The sequence below is a fragment of the Cydia pomonella genome, chromosome 15 (assembly GCF_033807575.1).
Source record: "Cydia pomonella isolate Wapato2018A chromosome 15, ilCydPomo1, whole genome shotgun sequence".
In the NCBI taxonomy this organism is placed as follows: Eukaryota; Metazoa; Arthropoda; class Insecta; order Lepidoptera; family Tortricidae; genus Cydia; species Cydia pomonella.
In genome coordinates this window covers 2,482,251-2,494,218 of record NC_084717.1, presented here as the reverse complement: position 1 = coordinate 2,494,218, position 11,968 = coordinate 2,482,251, and the positions used below count along the sequence as shown (strand labels likewise).

The 11,968-nt window shown below is 37.2% G+C and overlaps 1 protein-coding gene across 1 annotated transcript; it reads left to right on the top strand.

The window, feature by feature from the left end:
• Positions 1 to 728: 728 nt before the first annotated feature.
• Positions 729 to 11,236, top strand: LOC133525822 (uncharacterized). Its single transcript, XM_061862212.1, has 4 exons — positions 729 to 1,046; positions 3,749 to 3,939; positions 10,228 to 10,328; positions 11,136 to 11,236. Exons 2-4 carry the CDS (start codon positions 3,836 to 3,838, stop codon positions 11,234 to 11,236), a joined length of 306 nt encoding a protein of 101 aa, XP_061718196.1. The 5' UTR covers positions 729 to 1,046; positions 3,749 to 3,835.
• Positions 11,237 to 11,968: the final 732 nt, after the last annotated feature.

Sequence of the window (11,968 nt, the reverse complement as noted above, 5' to 3'; positions counted from 1 at the left end):
AAGGCGCTCAGGGCGCCCAGAGTGGACTCTAGACTGGTGTACAATGGTGTCCAAGCTCTGAACGAGCTTGGAAGACAAAATAGAGTGCAACTGGTATGGATTCCAGGGCACGAGGGATTCATAGGCAATGAAAATGCAGATGAACTTGCCAGAGCCGGATCCGCAAGTAACCACATAGGTCCGGAACCATTCGTGGGGCTCTCACAGGGAACCATTATAACGGCTATTAAAGACCACACTAGGACGAGACACCAAAAAGAATGGGACAGTCTGACGGGTCTAAAGCACTCAAAGCTCTTCATACAAGAAGTAGACTCCGGTTGGAGCAAAAAGCTATGGAAACTTAGCAGGAGACAACTCCAAATTATAACAGGGGTGTTTACGGGCCATTATGGGGTCAAAGGGGTTTTGGCCAGGATGGGACACTCTGACAACACCGATTGTCGAATGTGTGGTGAAGAGGAAGAGACAGTAACACACCTAATGTGTGAATGTCACGCCCTCGCCAGACAAAGAATGAAAGACTTTGGAGCAGGCTATCTGGAACCAAAGGAATTCAAAAGGCTACCCATAAGCTCCATCATCCGACACATGGAAATGGTCAAAAAGGCTCTTGAGTAGCTAATGGGTCTTTCCTTAGGGGGCAACTACACAAAAGATCCCTATGGGTCGAAGTGTATCCGCAAGGGCCCCCGGTAATCAGAAGATAAGATAAGATAAGGTACTGAATGCATAATTAACTAATTATTCCTACTACTTTTCTAAAACGAAAATCGCGTTATTAGCTTACCAAAGATTTATTAACACTTCATGCCTATTCGCTAAGTCATCAACAGTATGTACCTACTCAACAATCAATTAAAGACCAAGCTGTCAGCAGTTTCAAGAAATTGGATTTTTAATTAGATTTTGTCCCATATATATTGCAGTCTACAAGTTCAAATCTCTTTCAAACAACATGTTGTTTTTTAAAGAAATATGTTGTGCTGTTATGTTGTGCGTAGTTTTCAACGGGTCAGGATTTAAATTATATGATGCTGAACCGCGTAAGTAACTTTTTTCGTCAAATAAATTTAATCATTCTAGACTTTTTGGACCCGGGTACGTCCTTAAACTACGTCCAAAAGAGAGGTATGGGCATTGTGAATGTCATCTCGCTTTGTGTGGTAGGGCACAGCCAGTGGATGTCATTCCAGATCTAGAGCAGAGCCCAACTGGAGAAGTACCTCCACCTTACAGAAAACAGCAGCCAAATAACACTAGACCCTACTCATAGTGTTGTGTTCCTGCCGGTGAGTAAGGTTGCCAGAGCTCAACGATGGGGGCGGGTTTAGGGTCGGCAACGCGCATGTAGCTCCTCTGGAGTTGCAGGCGTCCATAGGCTACGGAGACTGCTTACCATCAGGCGGGCCGTATGCTTGTTTGCCACCGACGTAGTATAAAAAAAAACTTAAAAGTATTATACATGAATCTTCTTGGAAAAGCAATATATGCACTTACATATATGTCACCGTAAAATTATAAATACTCGTTAGTTTACAATCTAAAAAAAGCCTGGTGGCCTAGCGGTAAGAGCGTACTTTCAATCCGAAGTTTGCGGGTTCAAACCCCGGCTCGTACCAATGACTTTTTAGGAACTTATGTACGATATATCATTGATATTTAACAAACATCGTGAGGAAATCGGACTAATCCCAATAAAGCCTCGTTTACCCTCTGGGTTGGAAGGTCAGATGGCAGTGGCTTTCGTAAAAACTAGTGCCTACGCCAATTCTGGGGATTAGTTGTCAAGCGGACTAGGCTCCTATGAGCCGTGGCAAAAATGCCGGGACAAAGCGAGGAAGAAGCGACTCGTCCGTTTACAATCTCGATAGTCAAATTGTAAATTGACGGTAGGAATTTTACAAACTAACCTAACCTAACCTATAGATTGTAAACTAACGGGTGAACAATCTTACGGTGTCATACATACTCGTAATACTTGTAATAGCCTTATATGATAGCATTGGTACTTTTTAAATAACTTACATTTTTAAATGTTCGCGAAATTCTACGCAATACTTTGCTTCTCACCTTTATAACCTAGAAGCTAACTCGAACGACATAATTTGACGTATGAGAAATAAATATCTTTATGTCGGAAAGGGACAAAACATATGTAAACTAATTGATTCAAATGTACATTTTGCATCAAAAAGATATCTTAAGCTAACTCGAAAGGCATAATGCGACGTATGACAAATAAATATCTTTCTGTCGGAAAGGGACAAAACATATATAAACTAAACGTACATTTTACATCAAAATAGTTATTTGTACAACAAGAGAGCAAAGTTTGATATTTCTTCGAGTGCTTGTTTTGAGTCCCGTGCAAGCGAAAGATTCTATAATAGATTCACGAGCATAGCGAGTGAATCTAATTTAGAATCTTGAGCGTAGTAAGGGACTCAAAAGCGCACGAGATGTAAATAACTTTGATCTCGTGTAGTACACAAAATTTTTCACGTCAGTCAGCCATCAAAAATACAACCTGAAAAAATGTAATCCGTCTTCATCACTATTTCACTCATGTTTTCGGAAGGTATTCTAACAATTAACTTTAATTACCGCAATAAAACAAAACGAAATAAATTTCAATAAAATGATACGAAAATAATGAATTAACGAATATCAACTGACAGCTCAATCGTCAACTTTTTTTGTTAAAAAAAACTTTTTAAGATACGGTCCGAATTGCGGATACTACTATTTGTCAACTATAGTAGAGATCGTTAAAAGTCGTTAAGTAGAATTATTTACTGCGTAACAATTGCGTAAATTTGTATAAGTACATTGTTTGATTGTATAATAAAATACGTAAAATATGGTATTTTTATTAAATTTTAAACTTTTATTTCATTAATTAATTATTACGAATGAAGACTCGTAGGGTGTTTTGGAACGATGCGGTCTGACTTATTTCGGGGGTCTATTATAAACTGTCAATATATCGTTGAATTACGTATGCAATTTTTTTGTCTCTTTCTTTTTGCTAATGACGTGAAAGGGACAAAAACAATAGAATCCAAATACTTCGAACTTGTATTAGGCCCCGCACGTTCAAATGACATTCGAATATGAAGGTCACTTGAATGTTATTTTGTCTCACTCAGTGAGCAAAATGCGATTTTGCTCACTGTTTTTAAGCAGCAAATTACCCTTGTTCCAGCTGCTGACGTGAAAAGATAATATCTTTAATTTATCATGAGCGCATGAATTTCGCTCGCACTTGACCTTACATATTGTATCAACGCGAGCGAGACCCCTGGAAATGATAACAAAAAACATAATTTACATATATGATCCTTTTTTAATTCCATTTAAAAAAAAAATTATTCATGTGTATAATAGACATAATTTTTTTTTATTTAACACCACATTGAAAAATGTTTATAGGCAATACTACAAAACATTACAAGCCTTAGAATTAGACTAAATAACAAGATCATTAATAAGATGTAATGTTTTGAAGGGATGTGTCCCACCGAGTTTCTTGCCGGTCCCATATTGGGATACACTCCTACAATTATGGAGGGATTTAAATCTTCTCGGGTCCGAGGTGTAAGGTTAGAGCTGGCGTAACTTTATTTGACGTACATTGATTATGCCTTCTTGGTAAATAAATTATATTTATCTTTATTCATATCAAAATATTAGTTTATATTGGCCTGCTGGATACTGAAAATTCAATGTAGTATTATGTTTTAAGTTCTCAGAGGCGCACCAAAAATAAAACTTGACTGGCGAAGAGCTGGAGGAGGTCCTGAACATAGACCCCGGCGGCGAGTACACCACCATGAACTTCCAGTATGAGCACGACCAGTACCTGGGGCAGTTTGAAAACAGCGATAAGGGAGAGCGATGCTATAACGATCATGTCAGGTGCTTGACATCCATCATGTAAGTCTCCTTTCTTCCTGTTTCCCTATTTTGGTATGTAGGTCTCGAATCATATTCTTCCACAGACTCCGGTCCTGGGCAGTTTGGAAAACCACCTTCTCACCTCATCCTCTTTACAACCAACTCTTGCCCCGCAGAACGGCGTCAAGTAAATTTAGGGCGACCATGTTTCCTTTGCACCATCAAAGCATAGCTTTTTTGGATAGGTGTTAGGTTTTTGAGGATATGCTCAATTCAATACTATTTTTACGTCTGGATCCCCTTATATATGAGTGCTTGCACTTTAACTCTCCATAAGTGAGCGTTTGTGATATATTTAAGCCAAATGATACGCATATCATGTAAGTACTTTAGAATAACAATAAAAAATAAGCTTGAATGGAGGTTCTGAACATAGACCCCGGCGGCGAGTACACCACCATGCAGTTCCAATACGAGCACGATCAGTATCTAGGGTAGTTCGATGGCATCAATAAGGGAGAGCGATGCTATAACGACCATGTCAGGTGCTTGACATCCATCATGTAAGTATCTTAGCTCATCTAAAACACAAAATTTCATAATGTAGCTCAAACAGTTATTGATAAATTAACGTTTAAAACCGCCATTATTGGGACTGACTGACTTATAGATCAAAAACCTGTCATAAACCTAACCCACTTCCGGATTACTTCATTATTAGAAAAACAAATTATAAAGGATTCGATTTGGCTACTTTTTACCAATAAACCAAATTTTAGAAAAGTACCAAAGACAAATATAATATACGTAAAAACTAGTCAAGACAAATCCTTTATAAATTGAGGACTTTCGACACAGCACAGAACTTGGCACCCATATAGATCTCAATTCTTTTGTCAGGGAGTCAACAACGATCCATATTCTTAATATATGAACTTGACCCTCATTTAACATTTATGTTTATGTTGGTATTAAATATAATTAATAATCAAACGAACTTACCTGTGAAGTTTGATTACAATTATGCGAGTATCCAAATCCAAGACAACAATATAATTTACTAGCAGCAGTACACGTTATCGTGCAGTCCAAGTCACACATTTTAGAGATTATAGTATTTAAAAAACAAGTTCGCGCTGTCCCTCTCACTCGCTACGCTGCGTTCCTGCTTCGACATCGCTCCTCCAGTACTCATTATTTCAGAGTTATTTTTGTGTTATTAACAGAGACTATTTTATTTTCATTTTTGGGGATGGGGGGCGGGTCTTTGTTGTCTTGGATTTGGATACTCGCATAATTGTAATCAAACTTCACAGGTAAGTTCGTTTGATTATTAATTATACTTCGTATCCAAATCCAAGACAACAAATATAATTTACTAGCAGATGTTCAGAGCTTTGTATTTAAATTCAAATCCTGAATGCGAAAATAAAATAAAATATCGATATCAAATCAGTATGTTACGAACATACTGATATTATTGATTTTGACTAAAGAGAACAACGTACCACCTAGAAGTTATTAATTTATATCCAATTTAAATAATTATTTATGTATCCACATAGTATAAATGTAAATGTATGTATAGTATAATAAAATTAAGGAGTGAAATTGCTCTTGATATTTCATTTCGTTAATATTAAAAACGTATAAAACTTCTTTGATTTCACTGTAGTATATTGATAAAGTTGTATATATCTTAATATTCACAAGGTACAACTATTTTTATGTCATTTACAAGCCAGGACGCCATTAAGTGTAAATGTAAATGTGTTTTCAAGCTTTAGTTGGCTCTAAATAAGTTTTAGATGGGCATTTTCTGTCTGTAACCATATAAACAAACCATTTTGTATAATTTAGAATTTACCAAACCATTCTCTGGATGTAATTACAACGGAGACAAACAAGCATACGGCCTGCCTGATGGTAAACAATCACCGTAGCCTATGAATGCCCGCTACGCAGAGGTATATTACATGCGCGTTACTGACCCTAAAATATAATCTAATTTTATGTTACGACACTTTAAAGTTAATTTTGAATACAGCAATCAATACTTTCCTCGGTAAATAGCCTTTGAGTGAGGTAGATAAAGGAGAATTTTCTTCATTGTAAAGCTACCATAAATATCAAGGCTATATATAAGTACTTTAAAACTAAGTCTGGACAATTACTAGTAGAGTATCCTGTAGGTATTAAGTATTTGAAACTTATCACTTTGAAAATATAGATGGACTAATTTTAGTTATTACCACAGATCAAGAAATAGTAATATGATATTATTTATAACTAAATAGCTAATCTCATCTGCTTATGCGTATCTGAACGATGATGGCTACTACGCTAACAAGTGGCAAGGAACTTAGGTAGATTATGTGTTGAGTTATGATATATTTGTGAACAAAATATCTGGCATGACTTGTAACTTGTACTTCATTTTAAGGAGTAACATTTTTTAACGTTACCTACAATAAAACTGTACAGTGTGCATTGCGACGAAAAATGAAAACTATTTAAGCTTTCTTTTACAGCAAGACAATATGACAACTCGAGCATTTACATTTCAGACAATAATAATGTTATTGTTAAAGGATTTCAACCCTTTATTGCGATTATTAATCTAGCTACTTAGCGCAAGCGACTGCAACACGTGGCAGCATAACTCTAGTTGCATGGTTGCACAATTTACAGCACTTATTTCGCGTCGCGGGATAGTGCATCAACGGCGGTTCACCTCTTGTTTGATGCGGCGATGTTCCCCTGAAGTTTGGAGCTGAGAAGCCGTAAGTAAATTGTACCGGATTTATTACATTAGGCTCGTTGATATGGTATATTCTTGACAGCATATCAAAGCTGACGTTTGAAGTTATTAGGAGTATATAACAGCGTGATATGAGTACGAATCATAAATTTGGGTTAAAGGGTTTACAGATAATATTTTTTCCTATATTTGTTTTACATACAGCATTTCTTTGTCTGTAAGGGTCTTGTTTACAAGTCCTGTAAACTTTAGCTCAACCTTAAATATTTTTGCTCTTTAGTCCCTTATATTTACATGCGTAAAGCTACTTCCAATACTATTAAAGTCTACAATCATTACATTGGCATCAACACTGTTATAGTAGAGCAACGTTATATATCTTTGACGATATCATTTTGAGATATGTATAATGACCGACTGTAGACCGAAGAGCGAAGTGACCGAAGAGCGTAGCGACCGAAGTGCGAAGCGACCGAAGAGCGAAGCGACCAAAAGGAGCAAAGCAACCGAAGAACCAAATGACCGAAGCATTATAACCTCGACACTTAAAATGAAGCACATATAGCCTCGACGCTGCGGAAATGGAGGCCTCGATACGATTATTGTGGAATTGTATACAATATAACTTAAAGTGCGGCATATATCTTCGTCACTGCGACAGCGGACCCCTTGACACAATTATTGTGGAGTAATGATAGCATCCTCACTATGACGTGGGGCAAACTTAGCCTCAACACTACGACAGCGGAGCCCTCGACACAATGATTGTGGAGTAATGATAGCCTCCTCACTATTAAAGTGGGGTACATATAGCCTCGACGCTGTGAAAGCGGAGCCCTCGACACAATATTGTGGAGTAATGATAGCCTCTTCACTATTAAAGTGGGGCAAATATGGCTTCAACGCTGTGAAAGCGGAGCCCTCGACACAATGACTGTGGAGTAATGATAGCCTCTTCACTATTAAAGTGGGGCAAATATAGCTTCGACGCTGTGAAAGCGGAGCACTCGACACAATGGTTGTGGAGTAATGATAGCCTCATCACTATTAAAGTGGGGCAAATATAGCTTCAACGCTGTTAAAGCGGAGCCCTCGACACAGTGATTGTGGAGTAATGATAGCCTCATCACTATTAAAGTGGGGCAAATATAGCTTCGACGCTGTTAAAGCGGAGCCCTCGACACAATGGTTGTGGAGTAATGATAGCCTCATCACTATTAAAGTGGGGCAAATATAGCTTCAACGCTGTTAAAGCGGAGCCCTCGACACAATGATTGTGGAGAAATGATAGCCTCTTCACTATTAAAGTGGGGCAAATATAGCTTCGACGCTGTTAAAGCGGAGCCCTCGACACAATGGTTGTGGAGTAATGATAGCCTCATCACTATTAAAGTGGGGCAAATATAGCTTCGACGCTGTTAAAGCGGAGCCCTCGACATAATGATTGTGGAGTAATGATAGCCTCATCACTATTAAAGTGGGGCAAATATAGCTTCAACGCTGTTAAATCGGAGCCCTCGACACAATGATTGTGGAGTAATGATAGCCTCATCACTATTAAAGTGGGGCAAATATAGCTTCGACGCTGTGAAAGCGGAGCCCTCGACACAATGGTTGTGGAGTAATGATAGCCTCTTCACTATTAAAGTGGGGCAAATATAACCTCGACGCTGTGAAAGCGGAGCCCTCGACACAATGATTGTGGAGTAATGATAGCCTCTTCACTATTAAAGTGGGGCAAATATAGTACCATGTCGACATCTCATTTATAAGAAAATATTTATTTAATATGTGTTTTAATTTTGAACTATTAATTAATGTGCATTATAAAATTACATTAAAACTTTAATCAACACAGTTAATACCGATTTTCTGTTTGATGAATATCTTGTTGCACAGTAAACCTAAGCTTCTAAGTACTCACGGAAAGGAGAATTATTTTTAGACGGAGTCCACAATATTACACAAATCAAGTATATCTTTCCATAATATATTTCATTTTAAAATTATATTATATTATGTTAATCAAAGCTGTCTAATAATAACAAAGCGGGTAACTAACTGATGATCAAATTTAGGAGGCGACCACATCGATTGGACCCAAGACTCGACGATACCGCGATGTCCGATTAAAGCCTACTACCTAATCCGTCATGATCCATACGATAGATTCACTATGGCCCTCATATGGGGCATGGGGCGCACGGTATCGGAGCACGCATAGCACGTCCCGTTTGTATACGTCGATAATGGCATTAAACACTTTAAACTGTCAGTCAGACTAAATAGTCTTCCAATGTCTTATAGATTGTGTATTGATTGACATTACTCCTGTATATTTATACCTATAGGTATCCTCATAAGACGCTCATTAAACTTGTTGGTACTGTGTATGTACATTTGCATAAAGACGCGTTTTGTTATCATTCATAGGCACTTATTACCAATCGGCAAGGATTACCATTGTTATCTGTTTTATTGTATGGTAGGGTAGATCGGACATGGTAAAAGCCGCTTTCGTGAAACGATTACCTAGTATATATTAACTTTATTCAGATATGGTTTGTATATTTAAATCTGTACGCGAAAGCATCTCGTAAAAAAAAATATTGTGAGTGAACATTGCATTTTATGCAATCATAAAATGAAATCTAAATAATATTATATTAGTAAATAATACCATAATAGTACGTATTACAATTATTTAAAGTTCAAATTGTAATCTATTTGTAGCCCCATACTTATTTTTTCCGTAATTTATTTATTCAAAAAAGAAGGTAGTTGTAGTAAGTGATTTCGTATGAACGTAAAAATTACTTACTTGATTTCTTAGGTAATAAGTTTATTACGCTAAACGAATATACCTACAATTTCAAATTGAAAGTTTAACTGCCATGTAAGTATGGCAAACGAGACTAGACTTGCCGAGCTGAATAAACATCAATTTTTCGTTCGAGGGTACGGCGGTCGGCAGTTCAAATAATGTTTTGTACTGCCGAATATAGAATCAAATCTATACTCTTATTCAGCGCACAATAAACATTAATCGAAACACAATTAGGTACACATATTTAGAGGAACACTATTTTGGCGAAAATACGTGTGACTCGGACTAACACAAAAACATGTAATGAGTACTGGAGGAGCGATGTCGAAGCAGGAACGCAGCGTAGCGAGTGAGAGGGACAGCGCGAACTTGTTTTTTAAATACTATAATCTCTAAAATGTGTGACTTGGACTGCACGATAACGTGTACTGCTGCTAGTAAATTATATTTGTTGTCTTGGATTTGGATACGAAGTATAATTCATTTTGTTTCCGTTAAATGATAGTTTTAATTTTAGTGGTAATTTGTGAAAGATATGTACCTAAGGAAGAAATGTATTCTTAAAAATTATGTCAACTTATTTTTAGGCCGACCAGTACCATTCGCATATGAATGAATAAGTATAATTTTGCATGCCAGCTGCTAGTGAAATGTGTGTTTCCCTAATATATTGACTATCTTTTGTACCATGTTTCAAGCAAAATAAATGATTTATGATCTATGGTATGTGTGATTTCAGGGCCGCTTCTCGACCGGTCTGCGGAACAGATTCCATCGGAACCAGAAGTGAATTCGGCTCCATGTGTGACTTGTACCTGGACAATTGCAAGAGACAACAGGGTAAGAACTTCGTTATTAAAGGCTCAGGTAGACGGTGCGAGAATTTGAATGCGAGTTACGTAAGATCGCGCTATTGGATTCATTGATTGAATATAATTATTGTTCCTTAGCAGTCGGCAATGTAGCGATACTTGTAAGTGACTTCTCGCGCAACCTGAACGACCCTTAACACTTTCGCTACCAACGTTTTCGTAGCGCTACGCTTGTTGTCGATCCCAGCGTTTTCCCGCTTTGTAGAGGAAAGAGACTACGAACAGCGAACCCGCCGAGGGGGTTCCCGGTACTCAATTTGTTATTCAAATTCGTAGCGTTGTCCCGGCCTTTGACCATGGCTTATGGGAGCCTGGTAACTATTCCCAATAATACATTTATTTGGCGTAGGCACTAGATTTCAAGAAAGCGACTGCCATCTAAAATTCTCTAGTTAGGTGATATACTATTGTTATTACTCGGTCCGGGAATCTATTCTAGCAGCTGTTCATGAGCTGAGGTCGAGCAAGCCTACAAAAAGTTTATAAAATCGCCAAAAAAACATCCTTTTTACCTCTTTCATATGAAACCATTAAATAATAGGAGTGACATTGTAGACGGCCCGATTCGAACTTTAATATACGTCAAATTTGCTCTATATACGATATGTATCGGATATTTCAGTGTCCAAAGTGACGTCTCTTCAACTAAAAAATCATTTTAGATGGACAGGCAAATTTTTGACGTATCTTAAATTTCGAATCGGGCCGAATGGGTATTAAAATTGCTTGCAAGTTCATATTTACTATTGTTTTAATTCAACTTGTCTTATTTCAGCTTATTGGACCGTCATCGATAGCGGGAACTGCACTAGAGCTGCGACAGTATATATTTATGATTTTGACGAAACAAAAACCATTAAATCTTCAGGCAGATAAAAATAACTATGTGATGAAAATAACACAGTGCTACCAACAAGAAAATTATTTTAGCCGAACCATACCTACAATTTCAAAGCATTAAAGTGGGTAAAAATAAATTATTTCAATAGTGTTTTATTTATTATTCATCGCCTGAAAATCATAATATAAATATTTAATAAATAATGAATAAATATAGGACATTATTACATAAATTAACTAAGCCCCACTTAATAAGAGGCTTGTGTTGTGGGTACTCAAACAAAATATACATAATAAATAAATACTTACATACATACAAGCATACAACACACCGAAGACTCAGGAACAAATATCTGGCGTCATCGCACAAATAAATGCCCTTACCGGGATTTGAACCCAGAAACCATCGGCTTCGTAGGCAGGGTCACTACCCACTAGACCAATCCATCCATTCTATAGTTTCATTTTGAGACATTTTAACATACTTCAAAGAAAAAGGGAAAGTTATCAATATGATTTTTAGGGTTCCGTATCGCAAAAAGAAAAAACGGAACCCTCCTAGAAACATTTTCTTTTTTTGTTGTCTGTCTGTTAAGACCCTTTATCTCGAGAACGCGTGGAGGTATCGAATTGAAATTAAAACCATATACTGAGGTCTACAGACCCTTGAAGCTGTAAAAAATCAAACTTCTAAGTTAACCTAAAAAGCGACGGTCGTTTATGCCGCAAAAAACGTATATTTGGACACTCTTAAGAGAATCACTGCCC